At 46.8% G+C, this 19,393-nt stretch overlaps 3 protein-coding genes across 3 annotated transcripts in view; 1 reads left to right on the top strand and 2 right to left on the bottom strand.

The window, feature by feature from the left end:
* The window catches only part of LOC117645490, a 76,405-nt gene that overhangs the window by 3,203 nt on the left and 53,809 nt on the right, over positions 1–19,393 (top strand). The gene's annotated exons all lie outside the window — the stretch shown is intronic.
* LOC117645498 (zinc finger protein 664-like) lies at positions 9,551–13,405 on the bottom strand. Its single transcript, XM_034385754.1, has 5 exons — positions 13,239–13,405; positions 12,514–12,639; positions 11,647–11,745; positions 11,488–11,580; positions 9,551–10,541 (listed from the first exon to the last, which is right to left on the bottom strand). The coding sequence occupies exons 1-5, from the start codon at positions 13,240–13,242 to the stop codon at positions 9,823–9,825; spliced, it is 1,041 nt and encodes a 346-aa protein (XP_034241645.1). The 5' UTR covers positions 13,243–13,405; the 3' UTR covers positions 9,551–9,822.
* On the bottom strand, positions 13,968–18,746 carry LOC117645493 (zinc finger protein 239-like). Its single transcript, XM_034385747.1, has 4 exons — positions 18,474–18,746; positions 17,737–17,862; positions 15,789–15,881; positions 13,968–15,311 (listed from the first exon to the last, which is right to left on the bottom strand). The coding sequence occupies exons 1-4, from the start codon at positions 18,484–18,486 to the stop codon at positions 14,593–14,595; spliced, it is 951 nt and encodes a 316-aa protein (XP_034241638.1). The 5' UTR covers positions 18,487–18,746; the 3' UTR covers positions 13,968–14,592.

Raw genomic sequence — 19,393 nt, 5'->3', positions numbered from 1 at the left:
AAACGGCTAAAACAGAGGTTCCTTTCATACTTTTCTTGATTTGATGGCGCCCGACAGGTAGCCTATCCTCAACCCATAGTATCAAAGTTGTGTGTAGGGGTTCTCTCATCGTGAGGAATCGATTGGCGCATAGAACAAGACGATAGGACGCCTAGAAAGGTGTCAAACTGACCCCGAAAGGTGGAAAAAACGCAAATTTCGAACGTTTCTTTAAATTGATCACCCCTGCAATATACCCAGTCATTTACTCGCATCGTCCAAGTTGTTTCTAGGGGTTCTCGCATCATGAGAAGTCGATTGGCACACAGAGCAAGACGATAGGACGCCCAGAGAGGTGTCAAACTGGCCCTATAATGTGAAAAAGGCACAAATTCTGAACGTTTCTTTAAATTGATCGCCCCTGGAAAATAGGCAGTCGTTTACTCGCATAGTCCAAGGTGTTTCTAGGGGTCCTCTCGGTGTGGGGAATCGATTGGCGCATAGAAGAAGACGATCCGACGGCGGGAAAGGTGTCAAATCGGCCTTAAAGATGAAAATCCGGCATTTTCCCCCAATTTTTTTGCAGTTTTTCGCCCCTGGAAAGTAGGCCATGTGCATATTCGGTATGCAGTATTTTTAAACTTATTCTAGGGATCAATACGAACAATTCGGCGTGTCGCTTTTCTCTTCACGATCAAAACTCGAATTACAGCACCAAAAAGTATTATTCACTGAAATTCATTATTTTTCTAAAAACTTTGAGCGCGTTGAGCGGCCCTTAAGAATGCTCCAAAAATATCGAAAAAATGCGGAAAAATCTTTTTTTGGGCCGAATTTTAAGATTCCGTACGGCGCTCCTCGATTTTGAAACTTTTTTTTTTGCGTGGGCCACCCTACCCCGCCCCCCTATGAAAGGCAGCGTACCGCTGCCTTGGACCTTTCCCCCCTCCCCCGGTGCGTTACGTGACGAATTGCTTAAAAGTTAAAAGCACGCAGAACCGTAGAACGGGGTAATATGAGACATGAAGGAAAATCGAGACAAAGCGCCCTTTTTTTGGTTTTTGTCGTGTTGCTCTCAAGCAGTTGCTCAGAAGACCATCGTGAATTTTTTTCGTGATCTAGGAGGCCTTGGCAGCTCACAGGAAACGCACGAAGGCAACCGGAGACTCGCCAGGATTATTAAGAACCAAACGAAAATCCTCTAAATTCTGACAAGTTTTTTAAAGTTCGTAAAAACCTCCCCAGAAGCCTCGGTTGGAACTCGGGTTCTCGTCCGAACGAGGTTTAAATCTGTAGACAATCATGTCAACATAATCAGGACGAAATTTCGTTCATACAATTTTGTTACCTTGCATGGAAAATAGAGACACCTCTTTTCGTTTCAAACATGAGGCCAAACATACTCCACTGTTATTAATTTCAAGTAATAATGATTTTAACACGAATTGGTTTTACTACCTGACCGGCATCTATGCTCTTCTCTTAGTATTTCCATGTGACAGGCACAACTCATGACTTCTTAGACATTTTTCAGCTCTCTTAAGTGACACCCATTTTTCTTCCCTCCAGATTTTATCTCTTCTTCATTATGGTCCCCAATCATCTTAAAAATGAATGAAAAGAACTTAAAAAGCTCCAAACCCGCCTGAATGAGTTAATTTTCCATACTTCTTTACCATTTTTCTCTTTTGTCTCATATTACCCCACATTGCAGGGAAATATGGGACGGCATTCCGAGGGTTATTGAGAGGTCCCTACTGCACCTAAAAATCTGAAATTGGGAGGGAGTGTAGCCAAAGGGTGAATGAACAAGTGATGAACACCTCAGCACCTCAAGTTGAAATTAAAAGGGGAAAATTTACAAAAAACCTCGAAATTTGTCCCATATTACCCCGTTCTACGGAAACTGTCAAAACGTACGAGGAAACCACAATTTCACGCTTTTAAGTGTAGGCGTGTATGGGTCGATTTGCGTTACATCACGCCGGGTCGAACCCCCCCTCCCCCATGAAACGCACCGTAACGGAAGCTCTGACCCCCTCCCCCCCTTAGGTGCGTTACGTGTTTTATGGACGGCCCCCTACTGCAACTCCTTGCAATAGAGGCACAGCAGGAGCAAAAAACGAGTCCGTCGCACTTTTTCCCATAACTCATGAAGGCGGGGTCATGGACCCCCCTTCCGACCCCTCGTTGAAGAGGTCTTGCCAAGACCTATCTACAACTTAAGTAAAAATTTTCAGTCGGTCGACCCCCTTTTTTCAAGATCCTGATGTGACTAATACACTGAGAATCCAAACGCTATGAGTATAGCGTCAATTGGTGCAATGCAAAAGCATTGCACGTGAAGTGCAATGCCTCCCATTTCCCATGCATTAGCATAGGGCCTTTTCGGGAAGCATTGCACCAAAGGTGCAATATGGCTGTGGCATTGCACGTATGGTGCGATATCACAGCGCATTGCACCATACGTGCTATACTCATAGCGTTTGGAATCTCAGTGTAGACGAAGTCGGGCTCCTGGACCCCCTTTCCGACCCCTCGTTGAAAAGGTCTTGCTGAGACCAATCGAAATCTGCAATAAATTTTTTTAGTCGGTCGACCCCCTTTTTTGAAGATCCTGATCTGGCCAACTTGTAAAAGCGGCCGATGGGGTGGGGACCAGGTCCATTCATCTTGTCTCGTCGCCCCGATTCCAAAAATACCCCTATGTGCCCTGCTAGCACCAGTATTGGCGGAAATCCCCCTCCCGCTCATGTAAACCATGATGCACCTGCAGCAGCCCTTGTGCGACCCAGACGGGATTTGCACCACCGGATTATTTGTCTGGACGGTACTCCTGAAGTACCCTCCAAATCTGGTTACTCTAGCTCAACTCCTTCCTTGTACACAGACGCCAACAACAACAACACACAGACACAAAGGCAAATGCATAGGCCCTCCCCCTATTTTTTGGCCCGTCCCGTTTATTTTTTGTAAAAAAATGACGGAGGGACGGGCATATAGTATGATGCATGCTGTGCGTCCGTTCGTTCGTTCGTTCGTCCGTTCGTTCGTTCGTCCGAGGACTTCCCGTGGTCCGATCTTGACCAAATTTGGTATGCAGCCTCCTTGGGTGACCCTAAGAACCGCCCGGTGGCAGCAAATCCGATCCGAGCAGGTGCATCATGGTCTACACTGAGAAAACAAATGCGGAGGATTCCGCACAATCTGATGCGGTGTAATTTTCTATCAATTTGACCGCACTAACTGATGCGGAGAAGATTGACTTCATTTACTCCTGCGGTGTGTGCCAAACTGATGCGGTCTCAGTTTTGACCGCATTAGTTGAGGTGGATTTGAAGATCCCACGATATTTACAGCAGTGGCAACTTCCCTTCCCAGTCCATCCTCAAAGTGGTTACGTTTACTTGGCCATCTCATTTACTTCTTAAACAATATTATTTGGGAAACCAGTACATACCTGTCATGTAGATGTTTGTAACGCTGAGATGAGCGTAAAGTTAACAGCGATATCAGCCTCATTAAGTAGTTTTTTTAAAAATAAAAACCAATGATTGAAACTGCATTTTTTTAGAGATGAATTGTCACACAATTTGGAAACACAATTCAAAATTCTTTTTATCTTTCAAGTCCTCGGCAGTCTTCGGTGAGAACAGCACTGAGGTTTCCAATGTTGTCCAGCCCAGGGCAAGGTTGAGGTTAAGTGACCGGGTTGCTTTGGCACAAATATTTTCAATACTGCAATATAGAAGCATGTCAACACATGCGAAGCACTACAGTACAACTGTATTTTAGTAATATTCATAGTTTTATGCTTTAAAACATCCACAACTATTGAAAAATCGTTTTTTCACACAAAGAAAGTTCAAGACACACACTCTCATAGAGAACAACAAAACAAGCCTAACAACAAGAAGATGGTAGTGCCAACCTAAGATCTTGGGAACGTGCTAGCGTTAAAGTAAAACCAACTTTGGATGTATTTTAGGGATTTTTAAGGGAATGGTTTGTTTCTTAAAGCTTAAAAGTTGATGAATGACTCACACAAAAGAACAACTTTATAGTTAACTTTCTGACTCATAAGATGTTATTTTCTTATGTTGGCACTCCTTTGTTTTTGTTTAGCTTATTTATTTTGTTGTTGATTTGTGTGATAGTGTCAGAGATTTGAAAGATTATTCCTTTAGAAAACGTTCTTGCAATGGTTTGGAATGATTCAGACCCTGAAATTATGAAATAACCTCAATCAAAGAAATGCTGTAGTGCGTCGTGTGCGTTGACTTGTTCAAATACAGCAGCACAGACAATTCTTCAGTCAAGCAGCCGGCGGGTTTAACCTTACCAGCATGCAGCATAGCCTGGCTCATGGAAACTAGTATCACCAAGAAGTTTGAGGCTAAAAATAATTTAAAGTGATGAATAACAATAGTTTGATACTGCATTTGGAACAATATCCAGTGTCAATCAACATTTTATAGAGCCAAAATTATTATTCCGTGGCTTGCTGTTTCAAACACAGGATATTTACTCATCGCAGCGTTACAAACATTTACATCAAAGGTATGTGTTGGTTAGTCAATGATAAGCATCAGAAGTAAATGAGAAGGCACAGTACATGCCATCCTTTTCTTGTTGTCCAGTAAGAGACGGAAAGTTGGTAGCAGCCGCTAGCTGTTTGGCTGTTATGAAATGTAGGACTCCGCATCAGTTCATGCGGTCAAAATGGAAACCGCATCAGGAAATGCGGTTAAATTTTACACCGCATGACTCCTGCGGTGAAATTGCATCAAAATCCTGGCTATTCAGGTGACCGCATCACTTCATGCGGTCACTTACCTAAACCGCATTTCAAATGCGGAATTCTCCGCATTTGTTTTTTCAGTGTACATGGGGTCGAGGAGGATCTCGGCAACGGATGCAGCTAGCAGGGCATGTAGGGGTATTTTTGGAATCGGTGCGACGAGAAAAAACCAATGGTGCCACTTTCGAACGAATCGGAGAAGTTCGGACCCGGGTTCAAATCCCAGTGGGGTATTTTCGGAACATTCTTTTTATTCGAGTTTTTGCATTGTTTCTGATGTTTTTGAGGGTGCTGATGACGAAAACGACATTTATTTTGACCCTAGACCCTGGTTTAAATTCGTCAGGGTTAAACAAAGGCGAAATTCACACATTTGTTAATGTACGGGACGGGCCAAAGTTGCCGATGTATATCGCTACTTTTCCTGTTATTGAATAGAAGGGCGGGCCAAAAAAATTCATCACCACGTACAAAATGTAACAAACATAAAGCGTCGGAAATTTGTGCTAAAACTGCGTGCACAACTGGTTATGACGAAATGACAGAGGACCTGCTGGTGGTTAGCCGTCCCTTGCAGGCCAGCTGCGCACTGAAAGTGATGGAAAGGAATGGCGTTATTAAGAACGTTAATGGTGCGTACAGTTTGACTTGAACTACCATGTCAGATACAGCAATCAGAAAAATACAACGAAGTACTGCAAAGAAGTGAGAGAAAGCAATGCAGATTTACTTATCATACCGCATATGCCCATATGTTGGTATGCATTTTACAGAACAATTACAACAAAGACCTGCAAAAGCGTCTTTAAAATGAACTCCAGGTGCACTTTCAAACGATAATGAAACTTGGGTACTCTTTCAAGTAACAAATCTCTAAGACTAAGAAACCATAAGCAATTACAATAAATGTTTGGAACTGTTTAAATTTAAGCTACGGACAAGTTTGAAAGCAAAACAAGGTTTTCAGTGACGACAGCATAAGCTTTTAATGTAGCAGTATAAATTTGAATGAACAATTAACAGCAAATTGGAAAGGACCAAGGGACCCCTCACTCGGAAGTTTGCTGTACACAGATTGCTTGATTGTCTCGTGTCATTTGTGTGTGATTCTTGGAGAGGACTCTCTTAGTGGCACGTTTGGCACGGAATGGATCCTCGTGTGCCTCACGACGCTGCTCCTCTTGCCCTTGCCACACACCCCGCACGAGTGCAAGGGAGAAGGCCTCGCCGGTGAGTCCCTGCTGGGCCTGCGCCGCGCCGACGCCTGCAACCAAGGGGCCTTGACTTTCGAGGCTTTCCGACTGAGCTCTACATGAAGAGGTCGCGGCGCGGTAGCAGAGAGGGCTTTCCACGGAGATGTTAGCTTCAAATGACATTTCTGTGACGTTTGACACCACGCACTTCGAGCGATGCGTTCCAGGCGCCTCGGGAAGGACTCACCGGCAGCAATCTGCGGACCGCACGACCGAGCGGCGGCCACGGACCTCCTTGCCGCGAAACGCACAGCCACCAGCGATGGAAGCAGCCGAGGGCGCACAAGGGGGCGGCGAAGGCCTCGACGCCAACGACGCGGTGCACGCACTCCGCCAAACGCGGGACTCAGCCGACACTCCGCAAGTCTCCACTCTCAGCTCCCAACCCTGGTCAGAAAAGACAGTGTTAGCACCAAGGGCTGGTACCGTACCAGGGTGTCCACGAGGTGCCTCTCGCGCGAAACAGCAAACTGGCTACACAATCAGCCCGAGAGAGACAGCACGAAGATGCAGCGAAAGGAACAATGAAGGCTCCAAATTGGATGACGAGTCCCGAGAAATACGGTATAGTTCTGTCGGGAGACTTACGCGGGGTCATATTTTTCAAAGCGATTTCTTTACATACCTGCCGGAAATTTCCCAAGCAAAATAGAAATTTGGGTGGTTTGGAACTTTTTCAATGGTTAGGTTAGGTTAGGAGACTGTCAAACACGTGCATTTGGCATTATTGCACTCTAATTGTTGATCTCTAAGTATCCATAATTGTTGCCTATTTAGGTACGGAACATTATGGGACAATACGATATTCAGGCAAAGTATTTATAAAATGGGACCTAATATGCAAATTGGTACATACCTTACATAGGCACAAATATGGCATCAGTTACGGACAAAAAATGCAAAGGCATTGAGTGCGTGACACTATAGCGGCATGCTAATGGCATCTCAGTAGTTAAGTTCCCTGACAGCGTGGGGACAGACAAGGTTTCGGCGTGTGTTTCACTCTAAGCGATCCGGGTCAAGGAAAAGAAACAACAGTCAGGGATATCGTTCTTTGACGTAACCCGACTCGGCTACACTGAAACAACTGCCAGTTCGAAACACGTCATCAGTAGGGTTCCACAAGGTTCAGCAGGTTACTCGTTACCACGTCGTCGGCCAATGAAGAACCGCTGAATGAATTTTAATACATTTCATCACACTTATAGTGAAGCTCTAATCATTAATTACAATGCTGAAACTGTCATGCATCATAGCTGTTGAACTCTTCTTGACAGTATAATGTACGATTAAAATTAGCCTGCGCGCCCAACGCCCTACTCGAGGTCCTGGGAGGGCGAAGGTCTAACTCAACAGGAACCGCGGGGACTAGTCTCCGGTGACGCCTGCAACCGGACAAACGGAGAGAGCGTCGGAGCGGGGAGCACAGGCTCAGACCTATATGGACTTTTTTCTCTCTTGCTTATAGCGGTTTTTGAGCAAACGTAAAATGTACTATTTTCCCCTTAACTATGCACAATTTTGATCGTTTTAGGGATATAATAGTCAATAGATCATGTAGAAATTGAAAAGTACATTGCAAATGACATTAAGTCCCCTTTAATGGACTATAAACATTATACAATGAACAAAATAGTGCATAGCCAAAGAGAAAATAGTACATATTACGTTTGCACAAAAACCTTTATGGCAAAAGATGAAAAGTCAATACGAGTCTGAGAGTGCAATAGCATAGCACCCCTGCACTCCCTCCGTTTGCGGCAGGGGGAAAGAAACATACATGGTTAGTGAAAACAGCTTCTTTCCCTTTTACAGTCAATTCGATGTTGGAACGATCCATTTTACTTTGTTCATTAAACATTTATAAGGTGTTAAAAACAACATAGTAAGGAAACGGTAATTGAAGTAGTCCTATTATTGTTCCGAATATACCTATTGGATACACCGAGCTGTCACTTTTCACTTCCTAAAACTACAAACACAACAAGGCTGACTGGCAAGGTGTCGAAGCAGGAAAACAAATGAAGCAGTTCCAAGAAACAAGGAATGAAACATATATGAACTCCAATGCAACAAGGCGACATATAACAAAACCTTGATTTAAAAAAAGCATATGCGGCACTGTTATTCTCTTAGGAGAGATACTCCCCTTACAAAGATACGCACACAATTAAAAGTCGAACAAGATCAGCACTGACGATAACAAGAGCTTACTATAGCGACAACGGAGTCATTATAGACACGCAGCGTTTAAATAATAAAAATGGGTCTTATATACACGCAGCGTGTATATAATATATAAACATCTTATTTTCACGCAGCGTGTCTCCAAGGCCCAGTTTTATTATTTACACGCAGGAAAAGTTTTGCTGCGTGTAAATAATATTTTGGCTTTTATTTCAACGCTGCGTGTCTCCAAGGCACCAAAAAATTATTGGCACGCAGGATTGTAAAAAGTCTTCCGACCGGCGACTGAGTCCGGCATGGCGGCTTGGTGGGTGAGTGGGTCCGTGCTTGCACGGGAATTTTTTGGCCCGGGTTCAAGACTTGCCTTCTTCTCAAAAAATTTCTGCGTGTTAATAATGAAAACCGGTGTTGTTTTAACGCTGCGTGTTTATAATAAATTCACATGTTACTTACACGCAGCGTGTCTGCAATTCCAGTTTTATTATTTACACGCAGGAAAAGTTTTGCTGCGTGCAAATAATAATTTGGCTTTTATTTAAACGCTGCGTGTCTCCAAGACACCAAAAAATTATTGGCACGCAGGATTTTAAAAAGTCTTCCGACCGGCGACTGAGTCCGGCATGGCGGCTTGGTGGGTGAGTGGATCCGTGCTTGCACGGGAATTTTTTTGCCCGGGTTCGAGACTCGCCTTCTTCTCAAAAAATTTCTGCGTGTCAATAATGAAAACCGGTGTTGTTTCAACGCTGCGTGTTTATAATAAATTCACATGTAATTTACACGCAGCGTGTCTGCAAGACCCAGTTTTATTATTTACACGCAGAAATTTTTTGAGAAAAAGGCGAAGTCTCGAACCTGGGCCAAAAAATTCCCGTACAAGCACGGACCCATTCATCCACCAAGCCGCCATGCCGGACTCAGTCGCCGGTCGGAAGACTTTTTACAATCCTGCGTGCCAATAAGTTTTTGGTGTCTTGGAGACACGCAGCGTTCAAATAAAAGCCAAAATATTATTTGCACGCAGCAAAACTTCTCCTGCGTGAAAATAATAAAACTGGAATTGCAGACACGCTGCGTGTAAATAACATGTGAATTTATTATAAACACGCAGCGTTGAAACAACACCGGTTTTCGTTATTGACACGCAGAAATTTTTTGAGAAGAAGGCGAGTCTCGAACCCGGGCCAAAAAATTCCCGTGCAAGCACGGACCCACTCACCCACCAAGCCGCCATGCCGGACTCAGTCGCCGGTCGGAAGACTTTTTACAATCCTGCGTGCCAATAATTTTTTGGTGCCTTGGAGACACGCAGCGTTTAAATAAACGCCAAAATATTATTTGCACGCAGGAACATTTTGTCCCACATGGCCACCGTCGGTGGACGTCTGAGGGGAAAAATCCTGCGTGTCAATAATTTTTTTTCTGTTATGTGCACGCTGCGTGTACATAAAGTCCAATTTTATTATTTAAACGCTGCGTGTATATAATATTAGTCGACAACGGAGCAAAAATCAATAAAGGGAACGAATTTTACAAACAGCAGTGTGTCCGCGTGTCCTCTCGTGTGCATTCCCACGAAAACGTCTTTTATCACACGCCATATGCCTACAGCTTCTTTGCCGCGTGAATCCTCTTGTGTCGCGCAAAAGTAGCTGAATGAGAAAATGCCCTCCCGCACAAGTCACACGTATAGGGCTTCTCTCCAGTGTGGACTCTCTTGTGCACCATTAGGGCAGATGGATCAGAAAAGGCCTTGCCACACGCGTCACACTTGAAAGGCTTCTCGCCAGTGTGGATCCTCTTGTGTGTCACTAAATGACTTGACACAGCAAACTTCTTTCCGCACTCCCCACACTTGTAAGGCTTCTCCCCAGTGTGGGTCCTCTTGTGTTTCACTAAATGACCTGACTCAGCAAACGTCTTTCCACACACGTCACACTTAAAAGGCTTCTCCCCGGTGTGGATCCTCCTGTGTTTCACTAAATCAGATGAATCAGAAAATGCCCTTCCGCAGACGTCACACTTGTAAGGCTTCTCCCCGGTGTGGATCCTCGAGTGCCTCACAAGATCGCTCTTCTTGGAGAACTCCTTGCCACACACCCCGCACGAGTGAGGTCCGCCCTCAGTGTGAATTGCAAGGTGGTCCCGCAATCCGCTCTCAGTCCGGAAACGCTGGCCGCACTCCCCACAGTTGAATCCGCGGCGCGCCTTCCTGCCCGTCTCCTTGCTCGAGGCCTGCTCGTCCTGGACCGCGTCGCCAGCCGGCACTGCGAGGGAGAAGGCCTCGCCGACGAGCAGCTGCTGGGCCTGCTCCGCGCCGACGCCTGCAACCCACGGCCACGGTAAGGGTGGATCGGTTGCGCAACGTGCGGCGACCCAAGAGAGTTAAGGTGACAGGCGGGGTCAAGAATTTTTCTATGGAGCCGGCTTATTTAAGAAAAGCAGGGCCTTAATACGACCCCCGTGGATTTCGCTTATTTGTTGGTGGTTAATAGTCACCCATAGTGGGAGTTCATGGCCAAAATTTCAGACCTCAAAAAAATGTCCTCTGTGAGATATGGGGATTTAAAGTAGTTTTGGGTAGTTTTAAACTAATTTAGGGTATTTCTTATATCTCAGGGACTTTTTGTCCGATTGGTTCCAGATTCGGGTTCTGGCTTCAAAATTGAACGGGGAACACGATCCTGCCGTCAGATTTGACCTTAAATCATTTTATCATGAGAAAAACACACTTTTTCTTGAAAAAAAAAATTACTTAAAAAGTCCCAAATTTCGGGATTTTGCAGTTAAAGTTATCCGATCTTTTTGAAACTGGTCTTATTCAACAGAAAAATTAGTGTTTAAATACCCAAAAAAAACTTTAAATCCCCATATCTCACAGAGAAAACTTTTTTGAGGTCTGAAATTTTGACCATGAACTCCCACCATGGGGGACTACTTACCACCAAAAAATCAGCGAAATCCAAGGGGGTCGTTGTAAGGCCCTGCTTTTCTTAAATAAGCCTGTCCATGGCGATGGGAAAGAAGTGGCTTTTGCCTTTAAACAGGGGCAAAGCAGTGCACTTTGCCTCCCATCCAGGCGGCCCATTAAGTACCGCGAGTAGGAAAATGACCTCTATAAAGCATTTTGCCTACCTTCCAGACGGCCCATCAAGTACCCGAGAGGTGGGAAATGACCTCTTTAACCCCCTTCTGCAGCCGCGCCCCCAGGGTCATTCCGGTACTACTCGGCGTGTTCGAAAACGGATGATATCCCTTCGGAAGACTCACCTGCAGCGACCTTGGAGTCCGGCATGCTTCCCTCCTCGTCAAGCTGGTCGAACACTCCGTGCAGCGGCGGGCACGGACCGCCATGGCCTGGGCCTGGAAGAGAACCACCGTCATTGGCAGAACCAGCCGAGGGCGCAGAGGGGGCGGCCAGGGCCTTACCGCACACAGCGCACTGCACGCACGGGGACGGCTGCAGTCCGGAACTCCAGTCGCAGTCAGCACTCTCCGTCGGCAAGTCGATGCTCTCGGCCTTCAAACCTGGACAGAAAGAGCAGTGAGCACCCAATACGAACTGGTGGGTTTCGTGGGCCCTGTTAAGCCACGGCACCCAATAGCATGCAAAATTAAATCAGGGTCTCGTTCGGAAAGATGTTCGGAGCACACTTATTCATTTAAGAGGCACACTGTTATTCAGGCGTGCTCTGCTGGCGCTTACCCTACGTTTTGTACCACCTTGAGACGTCTCAGCACGTCTCACCAAGTCATCTACTAGACCTACGATTTGCGTAAGTTTCAGCCCGATCTGAGACCATGCCGTTTTGTTACTGACTCAGTTGGCGTGGAATCATCCCTTGCGCTGAGGGCAATTGACAAGGTGCGTGGAGCCAAACACCTTTCCTACGCCTGACGCCTGACATGCTTTGTCCCTATGCCAAGTATGCGCCTCCAAGAGTGTACTCAATGAGTATACACTTCGAGGTGCGTGCTCATTCAAATACAGACTACGGGGCGCGAGCTGAGGCAAGTACACGCCCCAAGGCCCACGCTTGCAAGCACGCGCTTCGAGGAGTGTTCTGGGTACACACATAGATTTTGTGCGCTCCCACAGGTGAACGCATCTAAGCGACCGGCAAAGGGTTCATTCAGCTTAACGCTGAAAACGTACTAAGCTTCACACACACACACACACACACACACACACACACACACCCACCACCACCACCACCACCACCACCCGAAGTCGTCCCAACCTACGAAGTTGCGTGAGCGGCACACTATGTAAAGCGTTGGACAAGACTGACTCACCTGCAGCGATCGTCGGGTCAGGGATGCTTTCCTCCCCGTCAGGCACGCACGGCGACGTCTGCAGTCCGGAACCCAAGTCGCAGTCCGCACTCTCCGTCGGCAAGTCGATGCTCTCGGTTTTGAAGTCTGGACAGAAAACAACGAGTCAGCACCAAAGATGACAACCAGCGTCCACACCGTAAAAACTCTACGAACAATCGCTTCGTAATGCGAAGAAAATGAAGGCATTGTAAAATCTACGAAGAAATGCTTCGTATTATGAAGCAAAACCCCTCGTACACCGAAGCATTTCTTCATAATAGGAAGCAATAACTACAATGCCTTCGTTTTCTTTGAGGTTATGAAGCAAATGCTGGGCTTTGAAGACTGCAAAGGACGTGTCCCGAGCGCCCCGGCATGCAAAAGCGCCCCAGGCATGCAGCACTACACTACAAGAAAGGCGGTACTTGGACTGGGAGCAGGAAAATAAAGACGATTCTTAGGAACTGCGAAAACGACCGTTCCAGGACTATCTACAGCAATTAAAATGCGAGTAGACTATTTTCAGAGCTTCGCTATCAAAACCGAACAGACACAGACGGACGAGATGACGGAATAAAATCTGGTCCTTGTCGCCGCCGGCGGACATCACGAAATATCCGGATCCGAAGCTTCCATGTTGCCTTTACGGACGAGACAGGGAGCTCTCCGCATTCGAAGCGAGACACACTTTGCGAAATGCGCACGCATTGCACTCGTGTGGCTCCGGATTGATGCAATCTCGGCTGTCTTCGTAGAATCGCGCAAGGACCCCTCCCCTTCACACACTCCGCACTCAAACGCTGCCTGTCCGACCCCCTGCTCGGGGCCTGCACTGCGGTGGAGAAGGTCGCACTGAGCGGGAACTGCTGGGTCTGGTCCGCGGCAACACCTGCAACCGAACAACCGGAGTTAGTGTCTGCACTCCCTCCGTTAGCGGCAGGGGGGAAGGGTTGATGCAGTCACAAGACTGAGAGGCCATGAACACGGCGTGGCACATGAAGACAAAGCTCCCCTCTGGAACTCTCGTCGCAATCGAAACGCGTCATTGTTAACGAATGAGGCGTAACCTTTGTTCGAATGCGCATTTCGACCCGTTAGTCTCAAAACTACATCTCACTCGTTAGAATGTTGACCAATGTTAGAGCCAAAATAGTTAAAAAGTCGTGTCGCGTTCAAACAAAAGTGACTTGGTATACAATCGAACGTGGAAACAAAAATCACATATGGCACCACATCTGTTGCAAACAGGGAGTGCGTCACTGCGCAGACACACCCAAAAGGAAAAACAAACTTCGAACGACACTCCTACCGATTAAACAAAAAACTTACCGCTTCGAAATACATTGCAAATACAATGTACGTCAACAAAGTTTCTGTAACAACACGCGCCCGGTCGCTGCAGGAACGAAGCAAGGGCTGGAGGTGAGTCAACATTAATGGTGCCAACAGTTGGATTTTATTTCGTACAATCATTTCGATAGTGGAAAGGTCTTCTATAACTCGCCAAGTAACAGCTTGTTTTCTATAGTCAGTTCGATCTTAAAAAGACGTTCTGGTTGAAAGAAAAAATAATTTGGCGTTACATACAACGTGTTACAAAGAAAGGGGAGAATTGCTATCGGTCTTCCCGCTGTTTCAAATAAACTACACTGTCACTTTACACTTCTCACAACAACAACACTAACTGGCAAAAATGTCAACGGAGAGAAACAAGTGGCTCACTTCCATGAGATAAGAAATAAAACAAAAATAATCTTCCGTGTGACAGCTTAGCACGGCAAAAAAATAAACTCGAATTCATAAAGAATGCAATACTGGCGCTAACGTTACACGGGAACTTTACATTGAAAGGCGGGGACATAATCAAAGGAAAACATGGTCGACATAGACGAGAACAAAAGCGCAACTCAGAGAAACTGAAGCAAAATTCAAAGCTTGATAGTAAGGAGGGCCCATTTTCAAAACACCTGTGTGCGTCCTCTCGTCGTGGGTCCCCTCGTGTGATTTCGCGTTTTATGCCCAAAAATCGTCTTCCAACAGACACCAAAAACAACATTCCTACGGCTTCTTCGTGGCATGAATCCTCTTGTGTCGCGCACAAACGGATGAATCATAAAATGCCTTCCCGCACACGTCGCACTTGTAAGGCTTTTCCCCAGTGTGGATCCTTCTGTGGACCACTAAACAGTATGATTGACCAAACTGCTTCCCGCACACGTCGCACTTGTAAGGCTTTTCCCCAGTGTGGGTCCTTTTGTGTGTCAATAAATGACCTGACGCTGAAAATGCCATTCCGCACTCTCCACACTTAAAAGGCTTCTCTCCAGTGTGGGTCCTATTGTGTCTCACTAAATCAGATGAATTAGAAAATGCCCTCCCGCACTCGCCACACTTGAAAGGCTTCTCCCCAGTGTGGATCCTCTTGTGTGACACTAAATGAGATGAGTCTGAAAATGCCTTCCCGCAGACGTCACACTTGAAAGGCTTCTCCCCGGTGTGGGTCCTCGAGTGCCTTACAAGATAGCTCTTCCAGGGGAACTCCCTGCCACACACCCCGCACGAGTGAGGTCCGCCCTCAGTGTGACTCGCAAGGTGGTCCCGCAATCCGCTCTCAGTCCGGAAACGCTGGCCGCACTCCCCACAGTTGAATCCGCGGCGCGCCTTCCTGCCCGTCTCCTTGCTCGAGGCCTGCTCGTCCTGGACCGCGTCGCCAGCCGGCACTGCGAGGGAGAAGGCCTCGCCGACGAGCAGCTGCTGGGCCTGCTCCGCGCCGACGCCTGCAACCCACGGCCACGGTAAGGGTGGATCGTTTGCGAAACGGGCGGCGACCCTAGAGAGTTAAGGTGACAGGCGGGATCAAGAATTTTGCCAAGGCGATGGTAAAGCAGTGGCTTTCCCCTACACTACAAACGTAACAGTCTACGAAGCACACACTTATAAATGCATGCATGCAAGTACACACTTACAAACACATGCTTGACGCCGTATTACTCCATGCGTCAAGCATGCGTTTGAAAGTGTGTACTTGCAAGCATGCATTTGTAGGTGTGTACTTAGTTGACAGTTAGGTTTGCAGTGTATTTACAGAGGCGAGGTAGTGCATTTTGCCTACCTTCCAGGCAGCCCATCAAGTACCCGAGAAAAGGGAAATCACTCCCCTTTAGCAGCCGCGCCCGTCCTGTGGACGACCCAGGGCCATTCCGATACTACTTGCCGTGTTCGAAAACATATCATTCCCCTTCCGAAAGACTCACCTGCAGCGACCTTGGAGTCCGGCATGCTTCCCTCCTCGTCATGCTGGTCGAACACTCCGTGCAGCGGCGGGCACGGACCGCCATGGCCTGGGCCTGGAAGAGAACCACCGTCATTGGCAGAGAGAAGCTCCAGACAAAAAAAAACACTTGGTCGGCGACATCCTAGGAGCGGGCGCTTGTGGTGTTTTATCGGTTCCTTGTATGTATACGAACTGCCGAAAAGACACTTGGACGAAATCCGACACCCCCTGTGGCTTTGGTACGGGTCTAAACACCCCAAAAACAGCTGTTTTCGAGGGTTTGGGACTAGATGGGTTCTCGCAAACCGAGATCCAAAAAAGTACCCAAATGGGTCTCAGATACTCAAAAAAATGCGCTCTTTCGAATGCCGTGTCGAACGAGGCTCTACGACGTCGGGTTTGGATGCTACGGGCTCTCAAAGTTGCTCAATTTCACTATTTTTACTAAAGATTTGGGCATATCAGGGCCGTTTGAAGTAGACCATCGGCGATTTCGCTCCTCTTTGTCTTAAATGGTGCCTACCCATAGGTAAACACCCCCACAAAATTTCAGCCATGTCAGGCAATTATTAGAGGAACTGTGAACAATTTAAGTTTTGGGCCTTTTTACCACTGGGCTTAGGTGGTTTTGGGTCCAGAAAAAATAATTTTTTTAGCTATCTACTTTTGATCAGCACCTCTTGAAACGCCTTTTTAACATGGTGCCTCAAAACTTTTTTTCGGAGGCAAACTTTTCTTTTTCTAGCTGTAGTTGGAACATAACTTGGACAAGTTTGTCCTCGAAAAAAAGTTTTGAGGCACCATGTTAAAAAGGCGTTTCAAGAGGTGCTGATCAAAAGTAGATAGCTAAAAAAATTATTTTTTCTGGACCCAAAACCACCTAAGCCCAGTGGTAAAAAGGCCCAAAACTTAAATTGTTCACAGTTCCTCTAATAATTGCCTGACATGGCTGAAATTTTGTGGGGGTGTTTACCTATGGGTAGGCACCATTTAAGACAAAGAGGAGCGAAATCGCCGATGGTCTACTTCAAACGGCCCTGATATGCCCAAATCTTTAGTAAAAATAGTGAAATTGAGCAACTTTGAGAGCCCGTAGCATCCAAACCCGACGTCGTAGAGCCTCGTTCGACACGGCATTCGAAAGAGCGCATTTTTTTGAGTATCTGAGACCCATTTGGGTACTTTTTTGGATCTCGGTTTGCGAGAACCCATCTAGTCCCAAACCCTCGAAAACAGCTGTTTTTGGGGTGTTTAGACCCGTACCAAAGCCACAGGGGGTGTCGGATTTCGTCCAAGTGTCTTTTCGGCAGTTCGTATACATACAAGGAACCGATAAAACACCACAAGCGCCCGCTCCTAGGATGTCGCCGACCAAGTGGTTTTTTTTGTCTGGAGCTTCTCAGAACCAGCCGAGGGGCAAAGGGGACGGAGGGGACAGACAGACAAAACTTTTCAACCCCACTGGAGAAAGGGGCTTCGCTATCGCTCAACAGACAATTTGAGTAAGTTTCGTCCCGATCTGAGACCATGCCGTTCGTGACTGACTCAGTTGGCGTGGAAACGTCCCTTGCGCTTATGGCAGTTGACAAGGTGCGCGGAGCCAACCACCTTTCCTATGCCTGACATGCTTTATGTCCTTATGCCGAGTATGCGTCTCCAAGAGTGTGCTCCATGAGTACACACTTCGAGGTGCGAGCTTCGGCAGGTATACACGCCCCGAGGCCCATGCTTGCAAGCACGCGCTTCGAGGAGTGTACTGGGTGCACACAAGTGCTCCCACAGGCGAACGCATCGAAGCGACCGGCAAGGGTTCAACCAGCGTGACACTGAGAAACGAACAGGAACCTCACACACTACCCGAAGTCATGGCAACCTACGAAGTTACGTGAGCGGCACACTGTGTAAAGAGTTGGACAGGACTGACTCACCTGCAGCGACCTTCGGGTCAGGGATGCTTTCCTCCTCGTCAGGCACGCACGGCGACGGCTGCAGTCCGGAACCGAAGTCGCAGTCCGCACTCTCCGTCGGCAAGTCGATGCTCTCGGTTTTCAAGTCTGGACAGAAAGTAACGAGTCAGCACCAAAGTTAACAACCAGCGTCCACACAGTACGAAAAATCGCTTCGTAATGCGAAGAAAACGAAGGCATGGTAAAATCTACGAAGAAGTATGCTTCGTAGTATGAAGCAAAATCATTCGTAAAACGAAGCTTTTTTTTCATAACACGAAGCAATAACTACAATGCCTTCCATTTCTTTGCAGTTATGAAGCAAATGCTTCGTAGGCTTGTAAAAGTGCAATTAACGTGTCCCGAGCATCCCGGCATGCAAAAGTTCCCCAGGCATGCAGCACTATACTACAAGAAGGGCGGTACCGGGTGCAGGAAGATAAAGGCGATTCTTAGGAACAGCGAAAACGATCGACCGTTCCCGGACTTTTTGCCGCAATTTTAATGTGAATAGAGAATGGACAGTTCTCAAAGCCTCGCTATCAAAACCGAACAGACGCAGGTACGGACGAGATGAAGAAATAAAATCAGGTCCTTGTCACCACCCGTGGACGTTATACATCCGGAAATTTCCAGATCCACAGATTCCACGTCGCGTTAACGGACGAAACAGGGAGCTCTCCAGATTCGAAGCGAGACACACTTTGCGAAATGCGCACGCATTGCACTCATGTGGCTCCGGATTGATGCAATCTCGGGTGTCTTCGGAGAATCGCAGCAGGGACCCCTCCTCTGCACACACTCCACACTCAAACGCTGCCTGCCTGACCCCCTGCTCGGGGCCTGCACTGCGATGGAGAAGGTCGCACTGAGCGGGAACCGCTGGGTCTGGTCCGCGGTAACACCTGTAACCGAACAAACGCAGTTAGTGTCTGAACTCCCTCTGTTAGCGGCAGGGGAAAAAATTGATTCAATGAAGACGAGGAGGCCTTGAACACGGCGTGGAACTTCACTCTAAATGTCTTACAATGAAATTTGACCTATGTTATTCGTATGTTACGGTGATTTTGGCGCAAGCATAATCCGAAGCAATATCTCGTCGTAATACGAATCTTTTCAGCTTTCTCACTGTAAGATACAAAGAAAAACCTTCGTAATACGAAGAAAAACCACCTTCGTATTATGCTTGCGCCATTTCCTTCGTATTATGGGAAATTTCTTCGTAAGACATTTAGAGTGTTGAAGAGAAAGCTCCCCTCAGAAAGTCTCGTCGAAATCAAAACGCGTCACTGTCAACGAATGAGGCGTAACCTTTGTTAGAATGCGCATTTTAAAACGTTCGTCTCAAAACTACATTTCACCCGTCAGAATGTTGACCAACAGTATAAGGCGAATGAGACAAAATAATTAAAAAGTCGTGTCACGTTCAAACAAAAGTGACTTGGTATACAATCGAAGGTGGAAAAAATTCACATACGGCATCACATCGGTTACAAACAGGGAGTGGGCTGTCGTCACTGCGCAGACACACCCAAAAGGAAAAACAAACTTCGAACGATACTGCTACCGATAAAACAAGAAACTTACCGCTTCGAAAGACATTGCAATTACAATGTACGTCAACGAAGTTCCAGTGGCA

The sequence above is a fragment of the Thrips palmi genome, unplaced genomic scaffold (assembly GCF_012932325.1).
Source record: "Thrips palmi isolate BJ-2018 unplaced genomic scaffold, TpBJ-2018v1 HiC_scaffold_18, whole genome shotgun sequence".
NCBI lineage: Eukaryota > Metazoa > Arthropoda > Insecta > Thysanoptera > Thripidae > Thrips > Thrips palmi.
The sequence above is the reverse complement of the archived record's forward strand: the minus strand, read 5'-3'. Positions and strand labels throughout refer to the sequence as shown.